Source organism: Diorhabda sublineata, chromosome 3 (assembly GCF_026230105.1).
Source record: "Diorhabda sublineata isolate icDioSubl1.1 chromosome 3, icDioSubl1.1, whole genome shotgun sequence".
In the NCBI taxonomy this organism is placed as follows: Eukaryota; Metazoa; Arthropoda; class Insecta; order Coleoptera; family Chrysomelidae; genus Diorhabda; species Diorhabda sublineata.
In genome coordinates, this window is record NC_079476.1 from 26,745,685 (window position 1) to 26,770,442 (window position 24,758).

The 24,758-nt window shown below is 31.1% G+C and overlaps 4 protein-coding genes across 5 annotated transcripts in view; 2 read left to right on the forward strand and 2 right to left on the reverse strand.

The window, feature by feature from the left end:
* Positions 1-7,949, reverse strand: part of LOC130441613 (uncharacterized) — a 184,339-nt gene extending 176,390 nt beyond the window's left edge. The window contains exon 1 of one of the 2 annotated variants that reach the window (XM_056775369.1): positions 7,779-7,949. In XM_056775369.1, the coding sequence (XP_056631347.1) occupies positions 7,779-7,865 (87 nt within the window). In that variant the 5' untranslated portion in view covers positions 7,866-7,949. Of the gene's footprint in view, positions 1-2,072; positions 2,837-7,778 lie in introns of those variants that run through there. The other variant, XM_056775368.1, reaches the window with a different exon arrangement.
* Positions 7,950-9,328: 1,379 nt separating this feature from the next.
* LOC130441524 (uncharacterized) lies at positions 9,329-15,518 on the reverse strand. The gene is made up of 3 exons (XM_056775245.1): positions 15,309-15,518; positions 12,120-13,838; positions 9,329-11,695 (listed from the first exon to the last, which is right to left on the reverse strand). Exons 1-3 carry the CDS (start codon positions 15,376-15,378, stop codon positions 9,582-9,584), a joined length of 3,903 nt encoding a protein of 1,300 aa, XP_056631223.1. The 5' UTR covers positions 15,379-15,518; the 3' UTR covers positions 9,329-9,581.
* Positions 15,519-16,101: 583 nt separating this feature from the next.
* Positions 16,102-16,746, forward strand: LOC130441742 (uncharacterized). Its single transcript, XM_056775526.1, has one exon. The coding sequence runs from the start codon at positions 16,102-16,104 to the stop codon at positions 16,744-16,746; it is 645 nt and encodes a 214-aa protein (XP_056631504.1).
* Positions 16,747-18,639: 1,893 nt separating this feature from the next.
* Positions 18,640-24,758, forward strand: part of LOC130441960 (titin) — a 159,229-nt gene continuing 153,110 nt past the window's right edge. The window contains exons 1-4 of the mRNA XM_056775888.1: positions 18,640-18,747; positions 20,442-20,605; positions 21,826-22,024; positions 24,116-24,229. Of these exons, the coding sequence (XP_056631866.1) occupies positions 20,445-20,605; positions 21,826-22,024; positions 24,116-24,229 (474 nt within the window). The 5' untranslated portion in view covers positions 18,640-18,747; positions 20,442-20,444. The remainder of the gene's footprint in view (positions 18,748-20,441; positions 20,606-21,825; positions 22,025-24,115; positions 24,230-24,758) is intronic.

The following is a 24,758-nucleotide window of genomic DNA, read 5'->3' on the forward strand; positions in this document are numbered from 1 at the left end:
TTTGCTTTTCTGATGAATGCTCATGGTCATTAAATGGCTTAGTAAGTAGGCATAATTGTAGATATTGGGCTGAAAGTGATCCACATATTATGCGTGAATTCCATACACAACATCCCCAAAAGTTAAACGTTTGGTGTGGTATCCTAGGTGACCACATTGTCGGACCTTTCTTCATCAACGGAAATTTAAATGGTGAATCATATCTTGAGTTACTCAGGGAAGGGGTTGACCCACGTATTACAACAATAATAGAAAATGATGATAACCTTTCCGAAGATTTACTGGTATTTCAACAAGACGGAGCTCCCCCACACTATGCTATGCCTGTCCGACAATTTTTAAACGAAACATTCCCCGCTCGTTGGATAGATAGAAGGGGGCAGATGATGGAGTGGCCACCTAGGTCACCGGATTTAACACCCCTAGACTTCTTTTTATGGGGGTATTTAAAAACAAAAGTTTATGCTACCCAACCAGAATCTCTGGATGATTTACGAGAGAGGATAGAAAATGAATGTCGACAATTAAATCCAGCCGTATTAAGCAATGTCAGAGAGGCATTTCAAAATAGATTATACCATTGTATAGAAGTGAATGGTACTCATTTTGAACACTTATTGTAACTTCATAATAAATAGCACAGTTAAAAAGATTAAAGAGTTTGAACTGTTGTACAACCCATTTTAGTACAGGCAAATAAGGTGAAAGTAAATAATAAGTAAAATTTGTGCTCTTAAAAGAAAAATTGTTTATCTCATAAACTAACCACTTTAACCTACAAGTATTATACATTTTTGAAATCAGCTCAAAGAGGAGTATCCAAATTTTACATAAAAAATATGAAAAGTAATTTAAAAAAAAAAGGGGGATGCTGCTAGAGGTGAGGGGGTGGCTTTTCCAGTAAGTTCAAATAAGCCATAATGCTTGCCCCTTCCAACATAAATTGACGTGTTTTTGGATTTTTTCTAAATACCAGTATTACAAAAGTTATTAAAGGTGGATACTTTTATCTGAAAAGCACTGTATATACTTTGTAAAAGAGTTATGAATGATTATATGCGAAGAAATGCATTTATGATCACATTTAAAATCATAAAACTATATGAAATCTCCAGGTGAAATATTTTCCATATTTTTTTTCTATAAATCCACCATAAAAACGAAAAAATTCATCGAAATCGCGTGATTTTTCGATTTTCTAGCGCCAAAAAACGAGGGTACCCTGAACATAAAATAAAATACGTCTGTATTTTCACTTTACTATTTTCTTTTGAGTAAATTGTTTTTATTTTATATTTTTTATATAATTAGCAAAAAATTTGTCCTATGATTAAGCCTGATAAATACTCAAAAGCTTAATCATCTGTTTAGGTTAATAATAATTTGTACAGTAGGTCATGTGAACAAAAATTCATTCGAACAAATAATTTTTATTAAAACAGTCACTTATTGTTATCGATTTGCATCCTTGTCACGTTTATTTTTAGCAAAAAAAAACGTATTAGCACTTTTATTATAAAAAGGACAATTTACTAAACAACAAACCCATTGTTTGACGGGAATATACACATCAGATACCCATCAAAAATTGCATATAAAGACGTACTTCCGTTCGTATAAAAAAAAACAATTCACAAACACCCAATTAAATCGAAAACGTAACTTAATCCAAATAAATAGCGATGGGAAACTGGTTTCTGCATAATAAGATGAGGAAGTTGCAATAAGGAAATATGTAATACGGGAAAGTTGAAAAAAGTAATTTACAGATGAAAAATATATAAAAAGAATGGAGAATATTTTGAAAAACAAATAAACTAATATCAAATTATAATTTTTGTCTACCTGTTTACTTTAGTAGCAACCCTCCTACTTCGTTCTAATATTGATTATAATGTGTTATTATTATTATATTATTAACAACAATATAATGACAAATGATATAAACATAAATTATTGATTAATTATTAAGATTGTGTAACAGTATAACGAAAATTAGTACAGAGGTTTCAAATTAACAATTGCTTATAATAAAATTATAATTGTTATTAAGCAAATAAATAAATTATTACCGTTGATCCAGCTAGCCCCAACCGAATTTTTGAATATTTGTTCATTACGACTCTCCAAATGACGTAAGCCATGATTGGTGAATCCACAAAAGGGGGACACTCGAAAAAACACATCCAAAACAAATTGAAGGCCGCCGACTCGCACTAATTAAATTTCTATGTTTCTTAATAACATTTATGGTGTTTGGTACATGAAAAGTACATTATAACGAAGTGCGATTGTTAAATAAATATAATAGTATCAATTTATTTGATTTTTCGTAGTTCAAAACACGATTCTACTTTTTTAAAATTTTCAAATACTTTTCATACATATTGAATTTTGTTTTCAATAAAAAAGAAATAGATTTTAAATAATATCAAAAACACAAAATGGTTGTTAGCGATAATAAAAAGAATATTAATTTATGTATATTTAGAATTATTAAAAAACTAAATCTACTACAAGTAAAAATGTGGAGATATTTGTACTAGTTTTTGATATTTTTTGAATGTTTATAAAAACTAAATGAATTAAAATGTAGTGCTAAGTACACCCTAATAAATCACTTAAAAAAACACATTTTTTAATTGTCCCACACTTGAATTTTGATCCAAAAAACAGCACACATCAAAGTATGAAACTAAAAGTCTTATATTCGCTCAGGTGGAAGTTTAAACACTTTTGATTTAAAAGAAAAATGTGGTGGCGAATTTCACAACTAAGTTAACGCGATGTACGCGAACAACTGTAGACCGCACGTGATTTTTTAAGACTCGTCACTGAATTGCGAGCGAGAAAATGTTATAATGGAAAGTGATAGGAAGGAAAGCTTGTATAAAAACATAGACGTGGAGAAAAGACTGAAACGAAACGTTTTTTTTATAGTTTTATAAACAAAAAATTAAATATATGGTACCAATTACGTATTGTACTAATTATAGCATTAAAAAATAGTATACAAGGTACTTAAAACGTTTAAAAAAAAACTTGCTGCTAAGGTATATTATACAACTTATCAAAATATTGAAAAAAAAACTATACCTCTTCATTATTGGAAAATATTTGACCGCCGAGATATTTTTTAATATCTAGGAACAGAAAATATTCTGAGGGGACTAAATCTAGCGAATAGGGTGCATGAGGTAGCAATTCAAACTTTAATTAATCAATTTCTTCTTTTTTTAAGTCAAATGTGGCCATTTTGCTCGATTTCTTTGCCCAAACGTTGCAATAAGTTTGTTTAATACACGCCGTTAATAGTTTTTCCTTTATCAATGAAATACCTGCATATGGGACGATCTTTGCTTTCAGTTGACGATCATCCAGTACCGCTTTGTTGATTTTCTGGAGTCGTCACCTCATTTTGTGGATGCTGGTCTTCGCAGGTCATAAGGCCTGGTTTAAACTCTGTTAATGTTGATAACGAAGAAGCAGAGCAGAGAAACTGACCCAAAGAAGAATCTAGTTCGGTTTGTATATTGATTGGGCTAAATCCTTTCAAATAACGATGACCAATGTTCACTATTGATGGCTGCCAAACAAATATTAAGCAACGTGAGGTCTTCAAACTTGAAACTTGATGTATTAAATTGTGTTCTTTCTAATATTTTTCATGCAACTACTGAATCTCTAGGTAAGGCCAGGTATTGTTATGAGTTGTAGAGAAGCAACGGAATAGACTTCAATAATATATATAGTGTCAATTTGAACCTTTGAAGAGGTCAAGGTTTACTAACGTCGTTCAAAAAGAAGTCTATTGGGAGGTCATAGTTTCCGTTTAAGCTTTAGCTCAAATGGCTTCCGTACAAGTTGTAAAAACGAGGAAGAATTTAAAACTTTCAAAGTATTGAGTTCGGCCATGGAATTGCAGAAGTTTCTCATCTGGGAATAAAACATGTAGCTAGTTGATCTATTTGGTTTAACGATCTTTGCCTAAATGCAAAGATCTCCACTAGAATCTTTGTACCATTTTGGTTCAACTAAATGTAGAACGATTACAAATAAATTGATTATAAAAAATCTGCTTATGTTTATTATCAATTTTGACAACGCTTGTGACCATCTCCATATTTGATTTCATCTAATTGGTTTTCCGTAAAGCTCGTTACGTTACTAAGCAATTTCATTTTTGAAAAGTTTGTTTCTACTATGGAAAATCCGAGAAAAAAGTTTGTACTCCGCTTATGACAGTTAAAATTGTTGTCACGGAAAATAGAGGGTTGTTTTAATTTATTAATCATTTAACGTATTCCGTCTAGGTAGGTGTGTCTTTTATAGTTCACTACGTTTACCATATCAGTTAACAAAATGTGGGAATGACCTTAAAACAAAAGAGGAAAAGATATAAATAAAATTATTTCATTAACTTTTTCATTTAGTTTTAACAAAATTGATATTATATGAACTGAAAAAAAAAACATTTTTTGTATCTAAAATAAATACAAAACATTCATATGACATCACCGTTTCATAAAAATGAATTGGCGCAGTTAATAGGATGCGTCTTATATACAATTTTCAACTACCTAGATAAAACGTAAACAATTTGATCTCTTATAACAATATTTTTATATACGACAATTTATTAATTATATTTTTATAGAAAAAACTATTTTACTTAATGAAAATTGTCATTCAGTTCAATAATGTATTCATAAACATTTTTTGTACACATCTCAAGTACATATTTGAATTGATGTCACTTCCTCGGAATGTAAAATGTGTTATCTCAAAATAATTGAGGGCAAATAAACCTAGAACAATTGCTTAATCTGTTTGACTAATTAACCTATACATGTTGTCCCTTTTTTTCAACCAACGGTATTTTTAATTCAATTTCCGCTAATCCAAATTGAATAAAAAGACAATGGCTGCATACTGACATAGATGTTAACTTCAATTAACAAAATTTGTCACACATTTCATTGTTATAATCTTATAAAACGTTTTTTTTTTCTGAGAATATCTCAAATACGTGAGAGTAATTTAGAAGGGTTGGTATTGAATGTCATTATGTTTTCTTAAAAAAACCATTTTCGTTGTAATACGATTTAAAAATAAAAAAAATACCCTTTCGAATCACATTATACTAAAACGTAGAAAATAGTTTTTGAAAGAAAACTTGAAACGTCTTTAGTATTGGAGTGCAGGGAGGGTAGACAATTGTAAAATGTATTACGATGTAAAAAGAAAATTTGCTGAACGAATTTAAAGCGGCAACGACATGAGGCTTTAGCACACTCGTCTAACTAAAGCAATTAAAGTGGTGGGATATACTAACAGTAAAAAGTCACTTTCTCTTATTTCAAAGTAGATTTGCGAAATATGGATAACCAACAACGAAAGGAAACATTGAAAAAATTATATCGAGAGACATTAAGTCGTAAATTTTGTTTTTGAAGGCATCTCATTAGTTAAATTCGTTATATTAGTTCCTGAAGGTGTCCTTTAGTTTGTTCCTCGTATTAAAGAATACATTATTGTTTTATTCGGGTTTAAAGAAAAAAAACTTTAACATCAATTTTGTTAATTATGATTAAGGGTTAAAGGATCAATTTAAAATTAATATAATTAATTCCACTAATGTCATGGGACTCCATCTTTGAGTCCCTGATCAATTGAGGAAAATTAAATTCAATTTAGAACACAAAGTCGATGTGATGAATGATTACGTTTCTTTTCAATTTTCGATAGTGAGAATATTTCTTTTTTTTTTAAACAGACTTCCAAGGTAAACTAACAGATTTTGAAATTTGCATTTACGTCTATATTTCAAGGTGAAGAACGTGAAAAAAAGTGTACAGACAGATAAAACTACCAAATATTTGTTATTGTTGAATAAACTTTAGAATTATTTCGACTGACGTCAACAACTACTGATATAAATTAATTTATACAGGACGTACAATTCTAGATTTGAGATTCGTACCATCGAATCCAAAAATTTTTGTGTCAAAAACCCACAGAGCGGTCCCTTCCCTTAAAACCCAAGAGGAAACTTCCCTATCACCCTTTTCTCATGCTAACGACCTCCCCGAAAATTGCAATCTTTTCTATATTAGAGCAAAATCTTCTCTTATACAAATCACAAACAAACCAACGAGCTTTTGTCTATATGTAATTTCTGGTTATACATTTCGACGTCTCACGATTAAGGATGAAGTAAATAATTTTTTGAGAACATTCTAAGGCTATAATGGTTACAAAAGGGCGTCAAATCGCCTTCTTCCTTTCGTTTTTTCTATAAAAAAATCTACGATTTTGTATTTATCCTTATTACGTTGTTCATAAATCATAAATTTGTATGATTCTCCATAGTTTTTTGCCCCATAAACATCTTATGCTTGTTTTTTCCAATCTTATATTAGAAAATTATAATAAAAATAGTATTAATTCCAGTTATAGTTATATCGTAACAGTCATATTATATGCAAATAACATTGAGGAGTCATTTCGTTTTCATTATGTTTTTTTTTTAATATAATCCGGATTAGAAAGTACACACGTAACTTCCATACACAATAAAGAAGACGAAATAATGTGTAATAAGATGCAAATACCATTCATCAACATTTAAACGAAATTAAACTAAATATTGATGATTTCTTTGTCGAAAATAAATCCAGAGGAAACAGTATAAGATGTGGGAATCGTCGATGATATTAGAACCAATTAACTACTGTAGAGTGATCATCTAAAAAGAATGTTAGACAACCGAATACCTGAATAGGTTATAAAGTAAATACCATAAGAAAAAAGGAAGAGCAGAAATCGTAGATAAGGAAATGCAGGTGGGAAAATTAACACGACCTAAATATATTAAAGAATACAATGAAGTGCGGTGAAGGGATTCGTAACCTTTTGTACGAGTTGAATGATTCACTCAAATTGGCCTTGTTCTACTACCCTACGAACTTAATCCGATAATTCATTAAAACAATACTTTCATGACCTGTAATTTTATCATTAGTGCGTATCTCTTGCATTTGATAAGAATCGGTATAAGAAAAAAAGAAGGGACTGTATTAATTACGATTTATAGGTGATTTAACTGATTAAAAAGTTGAATATGACATTTTTATTTCCTATATACTTATTTAAGAGAAATTTCGTATTTTAATGCAACGACTATTACCATAAAAAGTTTTGAAACTACCAAAACCAAATAGATAAATAGATATTCCACATATACAAAAATCATGACAAATAATCACGGAAAACATACAAAAAAAGTATAAGAAGTGAAAATTATGAAAATATATGGAGCTACAAGTATTAGCCTTTCAAAGAAATCGATGAAATTCCAGTTTTATCTAGAAAACTTGGCTGTTTCATTGGAACTAAAATGTTCGTTAATAACACTAAGTAACCTTTGACGACATAGTCAGACAGGGTGGAAAAACACGCCCTTCAAACAAAACTATTGATTATTTCCCTCCAGCGACAGGAGGTGTTTCAATTTTATAAGTTAAAAAATATTTAAAAATAAAATTCGTATTAAAAAAATATGTTTACGTTATATTTGACAAGTTATTTATACTGCCGCTTGTTTGACTGATTTTATTTTGTATCCATTGGTAAATCGATAATCAATACTTTCCACAATTGTATATTATCATCATAAGTTGTATTAAACACGGTTATGTTGTAAAAAAACTCAAGGTCAACAAATATAAGAAACGATTTGATACGTATTCTGATAAGAACATTGCTTCTGTACTTACCTCATATGAATACTTGTAAACTCCACTTATTTTGGATATAGCGTCCAAAGTTTCTGCAGTAGCTTCAGCACAATCTCCACAATACATTATTATAAACAAAAAACGTGAATTTATTAAAGAAAAATTTATAAAAATCGATACCGTATTGACAATATTTAGAGTGAGAAATGAAACTCTGAAATCATTCGGAAAATGTGTAAAAGTAAACGTAGGCCAGCTTTTGAGTTGAAAAATTTCAAGCTATAACTTTTTTTATAAGTATTACAAACATTTCATATAAATATTAGATGTTATAATTAATTGTTTTTTCTTATTTTATAACGATAAGAAACCGTATGAAAATGAAAAGTATATTTAATTAAAATCTGGTTTAACTATAATAAACTGGTCTATTAAAAATTGGCAATCGTTTTTAGCATGAAGGGTGTGCAGATCATACGTAAAAATAGATTAAACGAATGCCGGGAATAAACAATGATGTACATAATTTTATGTTGATTCTATTTCAAGCAAATTGTAACTAAAATACCTTAAAATAGATAAAAATGAAAAGTTTAAGTTTATTTTCACATCTGGCATTGTTCCGTAAATTTAAATTTTATTTTTTATTATTAAAACTAACTGTATTAATTAAATTATTAACATAAATTTCATAATCAAATAGTATGGTTATAGTACCTACTAAATATGCAACTTTCACTTCGGCGTTTGAAAGTTTTTGAAAAATTAATTTATGATTTACATTGTCATCTGGTAAGCAGTAGTAAAATTTATACTAAAAATAAAAAAATTACGACGTGAATTGAAGCTATTACTTTTAGGATTGTATTTTGTTTATAGATGCTACTACTACTATAATTTGGATAAAAAAGGAGAAATGAAAACATATATTTGTAGTTCTATTCAACAGAGGAAACTATAAACCTTTCATAAATATTTGATAGGAAACTGTCATTGTCTATAATGTAAAAATCTTCCCTATTTACCTTACCTTACTATAACTAATGTTCAGCAGATGGGGCTATAAATCTTTGATAGGAAACTGTCATAGTTATAATGGATTCTATGAAGTAGAAACCTTCTCTATTTACCTTACTTTACTCTAATGTTCAATAGATGGCAATATAAACGCTTAATAAATTTTTTGTTATTTTAAGATGAAGACGAACCTTCACTACAAAACTTACCTTAGTAAAACTAATGTACAGCATGGGAGGCTATAAATTTTTCTAATTTTTTAATTGTTAGATCGTTTTATACATACTTCATGATATTTTGTCTCAATTTCATTGAAGTTTTCTACATCATAGAATCCATTTTAAAAATCACAGTTTTCTATAAAAGGTTTATATTTCCATCTTTTGAACAGTAGTTATAGTAAGGCATTACTACATTATAGAATTCTTTATAACAATGATAGTTTCCTATAATATATTTGTTAAAGGTTTATAGTTCTCTCTGTTGAATATTAGTTTTAGTAAGGTTAAGTGAGTGAAGGTTTCTATAAGAGGATTTTCGTGTATTTTTGAGTTATCCATAAAAACAAATAATGTATATAAAAACGTTTTATTTTTATAATTAATTAACAATTACATTAAAATTAATCAAAACGAATATTCTATACCTCTGTATTAACTTGTTTTAATTGACTTTATAATACAAGAAAATTTTTAAACGTTTAAAAATAAATTGCATATACGAGGGTTGCTCAAAAAGTTATACTATAACTTGTTAAAATAAAGAATATCAATTATATGAAATTTTAAATAAATTTCGACGTTTCTAAATGAAAAGAAGAAAATTTCATTCCTTTTTACTTTTTCGTATTAACCTCAAAAACCATAAAGGTATTCTTCTCGACATATTATCTTGTATCTGCCTACATCTATTTCTAAAATGCCTATATTGCGCTTGCAGTTGCCTATAGACCAATACCAACAATACAGGAATGGCAAATAACTCGTTACTGAATAGATAAAACCAACACGCTAAAGAAAACATAACCAGATCTGTTATATAATCGAAAAAATTATGAACTTTGATTTCCGCTTCGGCTGTTAATTCCATTTGTCGTTGCTGGCGTAAAAATTCAGGATAATTTTCATCCATTGATCCTAATCCTTCGGAAGTTTGAGTCATGATTTCTTTTAGTTTGGGATGTCGTATCCTGACAGGAGATTTTTCGATACAACGAGACGATTTTATATCATCTTTATTGATTCGAGATTTGGGATAAGGCGAAGGAGTTTTTCTCTTTTCCGGTTTATTTAAAGGAGATGTGGATGATTTTCTCATTGGGGATCTATTAGACGGAGAAAACGGTCTATTCTTCTTTTCCTTATTAGGAGAAAATGGTCTATAACTCGATGAGGATATCACCTCCTCTGGTTTTATTGATTCTTCTTTCTCTACTGGATTTTCGCTATTTTGACTAATTGTAGGATGTTTTTGAATAAATGATGATTCCTCTTTTGTAGGAGTTGTAACTTTAGATGTATTAGAACTAATATAACCACTTTCAGCTGAAGAAGTTGATGAAAAAACTGTATTTTTATTGTTTAAATCAGACGAAACGTTTTTGTAAGAAGGATAATTATCATGATAATTACGAGGAGTTTCACTACTGATTTGTGTTAGTTTAGTATCTTCAATATTCTGTAAAGAATCTTTACTCTTCTGTAAAGATTCCCTACTACGTGTTAAAGATTTTGTTCTATTTCCATAATTTTTAACGATATCACTGTAGTGATCTACGACTACTTTAGATTCCTCGGCGTCTTTCTGTTTTTCCGCTAATCTATCGGGTATTACTATACTAGCTGCTGTTATACCAGATATAGTAGCTGCTGCTGATATTGTTTGCATTAAAAAAGAAGGTTTCGACGAGGGTAAGTTATATATAGTTTCCGGTATAACTCCTTCTGTAGAATCTTCTTGCGGTATTAGAGAAAATGATCGTTTTCTAGATGGTTCTTTTTGATTTGATTTTTCAAAAAGATCGATTTGTGGTAATAAAGAAAACGCTCGTTTCCTCGGACTACTCGGTCTATTTTCTTTTTTATCATTTGGGGTAAGGGAAGACGATCGAGATCTAGAAGTTTCTTCTGGTATCGTTTTTTGTAATAAAGGAAAATTAATTGTTGGATTTGAAGTGATGTTCGGAGGTATAGGGGAACTTGATCTTCTTAATTTAGGCGATGTTGATGGAGATTGCGTATCTTCTTGTTCTTTTTTCTTTAAAATCGGTTTCGGTACGAAATCGGGACTAGGAGGCTCTTTTCTTTTTGTTAATATTTCGAAAGGTTCTTCTTTGCTAAAAGACATCGATCTTAGTCCCCTAGGATGATAAGTTTGTTCTTCTTCATCTGTTAAATAACAATTTTTATTATCGTCTTCTTCATTTGAGGATTCTTCTGTACTAGAAACATAATCATCGGCCCATTTTTCTACATCGGCTATATTTATTTTACGTTTTTCTCTAGATTGATTTCCCGACCTGATTTTTTCGAAAATTTCTTCTTCTATTTCTTCAGATTTAGATCTTTTATTATTGAATTTACCGAATTCTTCAGAATTTTTCAAACTATGTCTTCTTGTCCAAAATTGTTGCGCACTTCCGCCTGATAATCTTCTTTTTATTCTCTCTATTTCCGGTTGATCTTTCGAATTGATTTGTATTTTTGGTATTTCTATGTTAAGTCCTTTCATATCAGCAGATATTCTTCTTCTTTCTAATTCCCTTTCTTCGGCTTTAGCTGCTTCGTACAATCTCTTCATGGCTCTTTCATGTAAAAGTTCCGTAGAACTAGCAGACGATTTTATCGGATTGAATATTGGAGCTTCGTTACCTAATTCGGGGGCGGATAATGACATTGGAGGCGGCATCATATCGTCATCCAAATCGAAATCTGTCTGACCTACAATTATAATTAACCATCATTAAATCAGCACAGTTTTTCTGAAAAACTGTTTCGTTCACTGAACAAAGAAATATTTGAATGAAGATTGAAGATAAGAATAAAAATAAAACCTCTGGAATCTGTAATTTATAGCTATAATATTTCTTAAATCGAAATAAGTGAAAATTCACGTTTTTAGAACATAGAGAGCTTTGGGAGGCAGTACAAAGTTCACAGACAGACGCTGATACTTCTGAAAAGCATAGTAATAGTTGACGAATTGAATCGGTTGACATTGCAGAAAGTCTTTTCTATAATTTTTTTTGTCAACACCAACCAAAAGAAGCATAAGGAAAGCTATAACACGCTTGACATTGACCCTTCATGTTATTATGAATTTACAAACTTCAAATTCGGAAAGATGGAAAAAAATATAATTTACCTTTTTGGTTTTCATCAGGATAGAGAACCAACATAAATTCCGAGCTACCTGTGAAGTTATCGCTATTGTCTCTTGGTAATTTGTCTTTAGTACTTGAAGGATTTTGTTCAGTTTCAGGAGGTTCTATACGAACTTTAAATACCGCATGATCCGTAGTTGCAGTTTTAGTAGAAATATCAGGTTGATTCGACTCTGGCGAAAGTTCTTTTCTTACTTTGATACCTGGACTTCCGTAGGCTAAATCTCGTGTTAAGCTATCAGATCTTTCGAAAATTTCCTTATTTAATTTAGTTTCAAGTTCTCTTTTATTATTAAGGTTATTTAAATCTTTTTTGGTAGGTAGTGGAGAAGCTTCCGGAGTTTTCGAAGGACTTTTCACTTTTGTACGTATAGGACGTTTTGGAGGTTCGTCTTCCTGTATTAATGGTAAATTATCCATCCTTGTAGCAGACCTATTTTTTCTTTTAACCATTGGGGGCTCCTCTATTTCCCTAGGTTGACTTCTACTGCGAGCTGACGGTTCCAATATTCCTCTTTTTTTATCTGGTATAAAAATAACTTCTGATTCTTCGCTTGGTTCGCTGACTCCGTAAGGACTTTCGGCTTTAACTCTGAATTTATACTCGCTTCCTTCTATTAAATCACCTAGCATAGTAGTGACCTGTCTACTAGTTGCGGCTTTGAGCCATACGTCCCAACCTAGGCGGTAATATTCAACTATATAATTGCCTATCTTACAACCACCGTCATCATTGGGAACGCTCCAAGTGAGGGTAACGGATCTACCAAGCGCCATCAATACTCTGGCTTTACCTGGAGGTGAGGGTTTATCTGTTACAGTTACTAGAAACGATTGAGTATGTTCTCCTAGTTTATTAACAGCTTTCACTAAATATTCGCCTCTGTCTTCGCGTTTTGCGTCGGTTATTTTTAATATCGTTGAGTTATCCACGTACTCCATTTCGTATCGATCATTATTCTTAATAGATTCTCCGTTATGGCTCCAAAATACCAAAGGAGTCGGTCGTCCGGCGACTGAAACTTTCAGTCTGATCAATTCACCTATTTCGAAAAGTAAACCTTCTTCGTATTGTCTCGGAAGGCGTACGCTAGGTGGAGCTTGCACTACAAGCTTAGCTTTGGAAGCTACGTGACCCGCGCGGTTTGTAGCAGTACATTTAATTTCCCCTTCGTCCGATAGAGAGCATTGATGTATTGTTAGAACGCTCCTATCTGATTCGGTGAGTATGCGGATTCTTCTACTACTAAATATTTCAAAAGCGTCTTTATACCAACAAACTTTCGGAGGCGGTTGTCCTAAGAAATGAACGACAAATTCCGCTTTTTCGTTTTCTAAAGCATCAGTGTCTTTCAGTTCTTGCGTTATTCTAGGAGCTGTAACAGCTGATCGTTGTAAAGTTACGGTTATCGGTTCGGATAGTTCGCTGGGATCAGAAATTCCTACGGCGTTTTCAGCTGTCACGCGAAATTGGTACCGCCATCCCGGTTCCAGTCCACTTATTGTTAGCTCATTGGTTTGTACTAATAATGGGGTAGCTCGGACCCAATGTGGGGATCCAGCTCGTCGATGTTCTACTAAATAACCGGATATGGGTGAACCTCCATCGCTGATTGGTTTTATCCATCGGATAGTCACCAGATCCGGAGTTGGTTCTACGTCGGTGACGAGGAATGGTTTTCCCGGAGCGTAAGGTCGCGCTGAAATATAAATAACAAAGAAGAAGAATGGAATATGAGCAGTAGAGATGATGGAGCTTCGAGAAGTTATTGGAATTTATTTAAAAAAAGTTATAGAAATTCGGATGTATGCTTGATTTCGAATGTGTTTACTTATCGATATAACTGACTAATTTCATTTTTACTTTGTTATTTTGATCAGTTAGCAAAGCAAACAAACACATTGCCAAATTTCTGACGTTAATTTATACATTTTCGCTGGGTGAAATTTCCCATTCGATACCATTCTACACAAATACTGAAAATCAGTAACGTAGCTAGACGTGGATGAAATCACAAATCACTAAATTTACGTTCTGAAGAGGATCTCGTAGTGGGACTACCTTCGAAGATCGTAAGTTTGGAAATAATGGGCATTGATGATATCTATGATTTACCCATGCCTCTCTTAGTTCTGCTATGATTCTAATTCCTATCGAATAAGATCAAGAACATTGTTAACAGGCCAAAAAATATATTATTTCTGATCTGATCTCGTTTTTTAAATACTTTTGCCAATTTATAATCGTAAACCCACAAACCCAATTTTCAATGGTCTTACGTAACAAACATTCAGTAGAAAATCCATTATTTGGGTTATATAACATCAATAAAAATTATTTTAGTTGTTTTAATATACCAGTAATTCCAATAATACCCATAATAAAATACGTTATTCTGAATGTTTAGTCATAAAATCTCTTATTAAGAATATTCAAATGATTCCAAACATTCAGTTAATTTTCAAAATATAATACTAGATTATTGATTTTCATAATTTCATAATCTCAATTGTACTAACATGAGATAAAATACTTTAATTGTCTTTTAAGTATTAAAATATCAAAAATTTCAATACTCCAAATAGCATAAAAAGACCTACTTGTTAGGCAACCCATAATACTGCAACGTATTGTGTGGCGCTTAATATTTCTGTTCAATAAGTCACAAACTTAAACAAATTATTGGATATTTTGTGGAATATATTTTTTATAATTAAGACACATTAATTTTGTTTATAGATTTGTTTTTTGGCAAAAGGAGTGAGAAACTGATAAAAATAAGTCATCGTGAACAATACGAAATGAAAAATCAATTATAAATATAAGAAATTGTATTGACATTATAATTTACCCTCAATTGCGTTCTGGATATTTTATTTACTACTTTCACCTCAAAAAATTACACGTTTACGCGTTTCGATAATCAAATTATCGTCTTCAGAGATCGAAAGTTAATAGTGCCAGTATTGATGAAATTAAAGAACTTTTGTAAACTGAATATTCGTTATAATATCAACAAAATTCCACCGCACTGCCGATATATAAGTAAGATAAAAATATAACAGCAAAGTGTCCAAAAATAGCGCTTACACTTCTCATTCCGCGATCGAAAAACAATATATTTCGAAAACTATACTCGGGAAACCAACAAAAAATAGAAAAATCTTACCAGCAGCTTTCCAATGCACTTGTTTTTTGTGTCTTTGTCGAGGATGGGGTTTGATGTGAGCGTTCCCCATAGCCACTAATACATATCACGACACCATTGTTACAAATACATCAGGTTCATTCAGTAGGTATATTTAGAATTAGAGTGCCAACTTTCGTAGACTGAAACGATTGGCGAACATACATTTGTGATTTAAGCAGCCACAACAACGGGCGTATCCACCAACTTTATTATTAGGTATCATCTGAAGACGGACAATAAGATTTCAAAACACATAAAAGAAAGCACGAAGGAGATGTTGGAGGGAGATTGCTCGAAGTTTATTTCGTTTTAAAAAAGATATGACTCACTTTTTGGACATGAAAATTGATTAACTGAAAACAATCTAATACTAATGTATATAGATAACGTAATAATAATACGTACTAATTATGAGTATTTTTGTTGTCTGCCTGTTTATTAGGTCTTACAGATACTGCTCTAGGTGAGATGTATTTGAATTTATTTACTCTACAACTGATATTGAAAGAATTTTCATCAAATCTTTATTAATAATAATTGTTTTTATTATCAATAAATTGTACCCTAAAAAATAAGTTCAACCGTCGCCGCTGTTTAATTTTAAATATGGCCGAAAATCAACGTCACAAATAGAAGAACAAAAAACGGCTAGTTACCTAGCAACGACTATTTAATTTGAAGATCTGTCATTCGAATAATCTCCTGAAAAGCAGAGCTCCATATTATATCAGCTTTTGCAATATTTAAGAAGAATTTTGTCTCGTTTGTAACGATGAAGTGTCTTTTCATCATTTCCTTATGTATTTATTATGGAATAGGAGTTCTAAGTGGCCAAGAAAATACGACGGAAAATCCTGATTCTCTTCAAGCCGAAATACACGAAATCCTACAACTAATACCGAGAGAAAAAGTTACTGAAATTGCTAAGAATCATTTAGTAAGCGACGACGGATTCAAAGCAGCGATAAAATTCATGAAAAGTGATGATTGGAACGAAAATGTGGAAATTATAAGAGGAAAACCGGAATGGATACGTTTCAAATCATTTTTCTCGACGATCGGTTTTCCTGTCGATACATTAATATTTTGTATGGAATCATTTTTGAAAATGGTGACGGTACCCGAAGTTCCAGAGGATACGCCAAAAAATTTGACATCTTTCATGATTGACGTTGAAAAAGTCGTCCCGCTCACCGATATCATCATGAAACTCTACGAAAAACAACGAGATAACAAAAAATTCAACAAGATACTGGAAAAATTGAAAACGCCGGAGACGAAAATTATTGTTGAAGACGTCGTGCGTTTACCAGAAGTTAAAAAAATGTTGACGGATGTGAAAAATATGGGACTCGATTTAGGGGATATATTTTCAATGTTTTATTTTTTCATGGGTTGGGGTGAGTTCAAAATGTAACTTGATTGATACGTTGAATTTGTTCTATTTGATGTTTGAATTTGTATCTGTTTGATATTTGAATAAAATAAAAATGTTTAAGTAAAATTAGTAGTTTAATTTAAAAAAAAATTATTGAGGATATGTTTACATCGAATCAGTGACAGCTGCCAACTTATGTGTATATTGCGTTGCATAACTAAGTTTACGAAGTTAATACTATAGAACAAAACTTGTTTTATGTTCCGTAGTTAATAGAAGTATAAAGTGTTGCATATCTACAGTTTAGAATATTTAATTAATTGTTTTATTTGATGGTTTAGAAACTATAACTCTTAAATATTAATGATTCATATGTATTATTTGTTGCATAACACTGAAAAATCTATTTTAATGTTATGGATTCATTCATTCATGCGAATAAAAAAAAATTACAATATGGATGTGAAAGATTATTTTAAAAAATTAATTCAAATAATATATTCACGTTTTTTATCAGTATGAATGCGTTAATTTAGTATATAAACCAAACAATGATAAAAAACCTGTTAAATAAATTGGCTAAAGAGGATGTGCTCGATTTTAATTATTGGTGTTATCCCTACTGCTGTGAGAGTATATCCCGAGGCAGTACCAACGGTACCTCGACACTGTCCATTATAATTTTACACTGCTCATACAAATTGTATCATCAAATCAGATAAATTTGTGTTGGGCAGTGATATTTTGCATTTCCAAGATGAAAGTAGAATAAATTACCTTGACCTGTCTGATGACATTGTTTCATTGGATTTTACGTTATTCTATAATGTGAAATGTCGATGACGGTGACGAAACGAAATTAGTTGAGGTTATTATGGAATGATAATAAACTAAAAATTATTTATTCAATCGTAACTAGGTTTCATAAATTGTATAAATTTAAAATCGCGAAAAATGTAATTAGATTTTGTTGCTTGTATTATTTTGAATGTTCATAATTTCAGCTTGATTCTTACGATATAAAATACTAATTTTCGACCATCAGCTAATTGAAGAATTGAGAAAACCCAGAAGTTTATTGTGGGAGCAACGAACTTTGTAGTGGGCAAACTTGTATCTTGATAGCACCTAATAAATATGCTCATTACAATATTTAAGTCATAATTTTTCTACTTAAGTGGGAATATGTGATGTTTCAAGTATTCGGAATAATAGAAAAAAATTGTATATATATACGAGGTGTACGAAGGACACTTTTCAACGTATACAAATATGTAATCGTAACCAAAATTATCGTGTCTGCCCTGACACACTCTCATTGTCCGGGCTTTACTATACAGTGTTGCCAAACATATACAGTTGTAGATGAAACTGAGGAAATAAAAAAATATTAAAAACTCACTTTGTATCATTTATTTATATATAAATACGAATATTTCTGATAAATTTACATTATAAATATTCTTAAAATTAATTGAGAATGAATTAAAAAATTATTACTCATTTCTCGGACTTTAAAGTCATAATTTATAATGTACTGAAACTTTTTTTCTGTAAAAATCAAGTACAATACTTATTTTTGTTAATTTAGAATGAGTTGCTGACTAAATACGTAGAGTATTACTATCTATATATTAAATATCTAATAGCAGTCCATCCGGCTGGTCTATCTGGTCGATTTCCTTCATTTTTTTCGACTCCTCGCTATTTATACCTAGATTTGTCACCAAGCATTCAAAGTCACTCAACTTTGTATGTAAAATTTAAAATATTCATAATTCAAGTTTGAGGGTATGACTTAAAGTACTTCTACGATGTAGAAAATGAGATTTATAATTATTTATATTGGCTTGACCATGTACCACATATTAGTGGCAACAGCGCATCCGGATTCAAGGAGACAACTTTTCCAGCATTACTATGGCAGTACCACGACGGTACCATTGGTAGTACCACGTGCTTCAAGGTGCGTCGAGAATTCGATTTTAGTGGGTACTCGGTCATTATGTGATTCGTTTCAAAAGTCGATCCGGAATTGAGGTACTACTAATTATATTTTAATAAATTTTAGTTTATTTAAAATATTTATTACAAAAAAAATAAATTCTCTATATTTTTTTATTTATGTTGTAAGTTAACTATGATACAGGGTATTATAAAAAAGTAATAAGGTACTAAGATTGAGAATGTTGATTATTATTCAGAAATATAATTTGTCTTTGCTCTTTGCGGAACTTTTCGGACTTCTATCGATTTCCCTATCTTGCTGTAATCTTCTTTTCTGTTAATATGCTCCCAGAGGTACAGTCTCTCACACACAGAAGAACCTAGGTCTTACTAAAAATTTATTCGCCTCTATTTTAGCAAATATTTTCCACTACTTCATCCGGAACTCATTGGAGTTACTAACTGAAGGTATTTACGGGGATGGTCTCCTGGAAAGAAGGAACCGGCCCTAAAGAAGGCAAAGATCGTTCCATCTGCAGACAAAGTCCTGAAAACAGTCTTGAAACTTACCGAATTACTAGATTTTGTTCGCTAGATAAAATTTAACAATCATCACACAAAACTTGACACGTTCATTCTGTTTTGATGACAGATATTCTTCGATGTGGATTAGAATTAGTAATAATACAATTTTCATCTAGAATATATCTACTTCCGTTAGAGATAGTATGTAATTTGTATACAGTATGATTCTTATTTAAAAAATTTCGATTTTCTTTATGTATACACCTCGTATGTTTTGTTATTACATGATTATTGTTCAAAGATTTGTCACGCAATCCATAATTGACATTATTGAACATGTCACTCCTATATAATAAACTTTTATTTAATATTTGTAATAACCTTGTAATTTAAAATTAAACATATTATAAAATTATTCAGTTACCAACGAAAAATATTAATTATTATATTTTATTAGATTAATTTAATTTCTTAGTCGTCATTCGGCATAAGTTACGAAGTTAAAAAACTATGTTTAACATCTGAAATGTTATGAAAAGAAAAGACGTATCTAGGAACATTTTGGAACATAGATCTTTGGAATTGAATACAATGTGTAAACTACACTACACCAACACTCACAAATACACTATTTGACGCGCTTTTTGACAACAAAGTTATCGTCTTCATAGCCTGAGGGCAAACTAAAACCTAATAACTTGATTTACCTGTTTTATACTGACTTTTCTCACCAATAAACTTTCTAACGGTAAAAAATAATTACAGCGGGAAAACCTCCTTCAAATTCATTCTTTAACTATGAAACCATAGAGGTCTTCAGTATGAATATCAATAACTGCTCAACTTAATGGATCTATTGATCCTTTTTCTATACTATGAGAGTTGCGTCCAAGTCTTTTAATCGTACACGAGGTATTTTAAAAAATATGAAATTTGATAAGTGACTACCTTCATTTATTGAACTTTACCCAACTTCTATCAATAACTATAAGTATCAATGGACGTTTACATTTACAATAATGCTTTTATTCCAGTGGTACTCTATAGCTTTTACCATTTATATAGCGAAAAAAAGAGTTTGTTAAATTTCTAAGATCCAATTCATCACGACTCTTAATCGTAGATGGATCCCAGTCACTTCTTGCATGAATAATTTTGAGAAACTTATGAATTTATTATATAAAAGTTTTCTTTTGGTACGCGAAGCAAGTACCACGAAGAAATTAACATTTAATAATAAATAATGCTTTTTTTTTATATAGGCTATGGAAAGTAGATATGATGTTTCATGTCTCGACGGAAAACAAGTAATAATACCTGGAGGACGTGATAAAGAAGGGCATTCTTTAATTTTAATAACCATCCCATCAGACTCTCCTCAAATAGATGCCGTACCGCCGCTTCAGTACTTACTTTCTCTATTCAGGTGAGAACGAGGTTGTACAGGGTCGTATTTATATTCATTTCCCTGTTTATTTTTTGTTTTTCTATAATACGTTTACTTAAGATGAAGAGAAACTATCTTCAACGTGAAATTCGTGCTCTACACTTACGATATACACTAGTTTTTATCAATACCCACAACACTTGAAAATAATATCGATTGCTTTTATTATTTCAGTGCACAACTTTCACATTTTCTGTTATAATGTCGAAAAATAAAAATTGATTTGAACATTTCTTCAGGTTTTCCTGGTGGAGTCCACACTATAATCATTTTAAAATGACCCCATTGAAAATAAATTAATTTTTCTTTAGGATTTCCCGATCATTTCCAATCTTTCAACATTTCTATGATCAATAAAGTATTTTTATAAATAATGTTTGCATGTTTTAACCTGTTAACTCTCATACATACCAGTGATCGAAATCAGGACCGCATGCTTCAATCCTAACCTTAACCATGCAAATTAAAATCTGATCTGATCAGTACTAATCACGAAAGAAAGTATTTGAGGCAATTCTGACGAAAACTATAAGATACACCTGATCAGGGCCTCATCAGTGATCTGCGTTACATCCTCATCAAGTCTTTGCCAGGTTATCTTGACCTGATAAGGTCTTTATCGAGTCCTCACAAAAAATTCTAGTGTGGAAGCTAAGGTTTGGCGACTATGACATTCAAATCATTACTTTCTTTAATTTGAATTCTTTCAAATGCTTGAGATCGTTGTCATTTTGTCTAAATTTTTTTAAAATCTTTTTTATAGCCCCCTTTCTTTAAAATCCTTTTAATTTCCACCAGGTCACCGAGTCTAGTGTTTACAATGGTAATTACATATGGATTCAACAACCATTTTCTTTTTGACCTGCGTTTAAAAACTTTTCTTACACCCAAAATACTCAAACTTTGACTCATAAAACTCTCTATTATCTTTAGCCCACTGCAAGCTCTTAATTTTATTTTGACGTTTTCGTCATTGCCAACTTCGCCAATTCAACTTTTCTATGTGTAGTACTCGAAGATAGATCTTTAGATTTATTGATCTGAGCTGGTATCTTTAAGTTATAGATCACGTTTACTGATCAATACAATTCGTTTATCTTCAGTGGTTGTGGTTTATCCGCCTTAAACGTTTTATATCGCCAAAGCTCCTGGTGGATGAATAAACTTTCGACTTGTAGTGTATATAAAATTTGTTACAGTAAAACCAGTCGAGCGCGGGGTCTAACGGTGATCATTGACGCTAGAAAAGGATCTTGGAAGATTGCAAGGTCATGTATTCGGCAAGTCAATGCAATATTTACGCCGGAAGAGCTATCGAAATTAATCGTGGTAAGACCTGATGCCTTTTGGGACAAACAAAGAGTGGAAAATTGTACAAATTCATCAAACGACAAACAGGTAAAATAATTCTTCGTCTAGATATATTTCGACTCAATAAGGGCATAATAAACTGTTAAGGAGGTGGATAAATTCAGTTCTATGTTCGATAAGTTTTATCTACGACTTTGAGGTTAGGTTAAGCTAGGTTAGGAAGTAACATAATTCTTTGTTCTTTCATTTTCAACATGAGATGTATTGGGCTTAACTCATAGTGGTAGAAACTAATCTGCGCTTTTATCCATCGAGTGATTGGTAAATTATAGTCCACATTGTCTATTGTATGGAGCGATATCCTTAATAGATCCTGGTTCGATTTTTAAACATATTCAGCATGCTACAAATGAGTTTCTACAAATAGTGTAGATAAATATTTTTGTTACTACGATATTAATAATAAATTAATCTTAAAAATATTTTAATGTACTTCAACGAACAGTTTTTTATAATTCAGTATTTAATTACAATATCAAATTGCACTTTATGCATTTTGATATCGAATTACAGATTAGACTAACCGACAACAAAGAGTGTGAAAAAAAATCGATGTTGATACGAGAATTTATTTAAAAAACAAATTGTTTCAATATACTTTCAAGGTTATAATTGAATGCATTGTATTATGCAATTAATCAATGATACATTTTTTTATTTCAAACGAGGTTCATTATACGTATTGGTATTACGAAGCGTCTGGCCAAACAAAGAAAACAAAAAAATTTTTATAATTATAATCATTATTGGAAAACCTTTGACCACTGAGCAGTCTTGATGAAACAACACTTTCTTTCTTAGTCAAACGTTTTTGCTTAATTTTTTCGCTGAAATGATATTAGTCGTTGAAAGTTTTTCCTTTTTCAAGATTCAAAATTATCCCAAAAAACCAACGTCATGATCTTAACTGGAGATATTCGTCGTCTTCTTCGGCGGATATTATATAAAACTTCAATGCACTATTAAACTGTTTAATCATCCAATGAAATACTTTTTTGACATTAATACACTCGAAAAGCGTAAAGGAATATCAAAAGCCCATGCTGAAAAAGGCTACAATTAACTAAATTGATTTTCCATCAAGAAATCTTCCTCTATATTTTATGTATTTTTTCACAACTTTCGTACATTTTTTCACGCGATGCTTCATCAAAATTACCGACGTTCCTATCAAGGTTTTCTCTCAAAAGTTCAATCGGATTGAGATCCGGTCTCTAAGGAGGCCAAACCGTATTTATTTACACCCCTTTTGCCTTGTACTGAGGTACAGTATAGTTGAGAACTATACTTGGGATCAATGACATGGTTGTATGACCGCTAGACTTAATATTACTTAGAATTTCCTGGGTCAGGTATCATGCAGTCAGATGTGGACGGATTATCGTTTTATCGCAGGAAGATTTTCGTAAAAATCTCTACCTATATTGAGTATTTTGAAAAATTGTTATATCTCCAATTAATCGCAAATCCGAATGTACGAAATTTTATTCTAAAAATTTGTTTGTACTATTTCTTTTTCATAATTCCGTTAATTTTAATCAAATCGCTATTTCCATTTATAGAAAAGCAAGACTAGATGATAATTGAACCATTACTATGCTTGATTGTTGGGCCTGGGCACTTCGTAGAACGTAAATTCTTCTTTTTGAAACGCTAAACCTTTGGTAGCTGGTAATACCAATGATATTATCTTCACTTGACGAGATGACCATTCTCACGTTCGAGTTTGCCTTTATATCACATGGTTTTACCATATTAAGACCTCTTCACCGCAGAAACCACAAGTTTTGACTAATTGAAATTGTTTCTGAGCGAACCCATGTAACCTCAGGTAAAAATTAGTCGAAGGCACGTGTTTTTAGAAGCTGAATAATCTTTATGATAGGAAACGGAATTTGGAAACGATATATGTTTATTGTCCAATAACTTGGAAGTAAATAAAAGAATGTTTTCTTCAGTTATTCGATATTAACAATACACTATAAAGGTGTGTATTTCTTTTATTTATCTCATGGGCTGTCGTAACAATTGATAAATAATTATGTTTGAACGTGGTGCAGCCAGCAGTGTATATACGAGTTACAAAAAGTAGACTAATCAATTAGATATTTTTTTCAGGTTTTCTATATTCCGAGATCCCGTTTGTGCAAGTTTGTGGACTTATCTCAACTTCCCACTGAACTAGGTGGCAACTTTTTTTATAATCATGACAAGTGGATCGAAAATAGACAGGTACGGATTCAGGACAAACATTTTTAATACTTATTAGAAATATTTAAATATAATAGATTTTTAAATCACACTGTCTGCCCCTAAAAATGTTTAGAACCCCCAAACCCCCCTCATATTTCTTTATACAATGTAATTTGATGAGTATCATGATATCATTGATTTAAAACATCGTGTTTGAAAGTTTTTACGGCTCAAAAAGTGAATCGAATGGTTTAGAGAGTCACTGGCATTTTATAAATAAATTAAATGGTTTTTTTCGAATCAAAGTAAGTTTATACGGCTCCTAAAAATGTTTAAAACCCCCAAACTCCCATCAGATATCATTAATTCAAAACATCATTTTTGAAAGTTTTTACGTCTCAAAAAGTGAATTGAATAGTTTAGAAAGTCACTGGCATTTTTTAAATAAATGAAATAGTTTTGTTCAAATCAAAGTAAGTTTATACGACCCCTGAAATATTTAGAATCCCCAAAACACCCTCACATTTCTTTATATAATATAATTTAATCAGTATCATGATATCAGTGA

Coding starts and splice junctions, on each gene's coding strand:
- LOC130441742 (XM_056775526.1), top strand. CDS start 16,102: ATGAAGTGTCTTTTCATCATTTCCTTATGTATTTATTATGGAATAGGA.
- LOC130441524 (XM_056775245.1), bottom strand. CDS start 15,378: ATGGGGAACGCTCACATCAAACCCCATCCTCGACAAAGACACAAAAAA. Junction 13,839..15,308: donor AGTGCATTGGAAAGCTGCTG/GTAAGATTTTTC, acceptor TTTATATTTCAG/CGCGACCTTACGCTCCGGGA. Junction 11,696..12,119: donor TCCTGATGAAAACCAAAAAG/GTAAATTATATT, acceptor TTATAATTGTAG/GTCAGACAGATTTCGATTTG.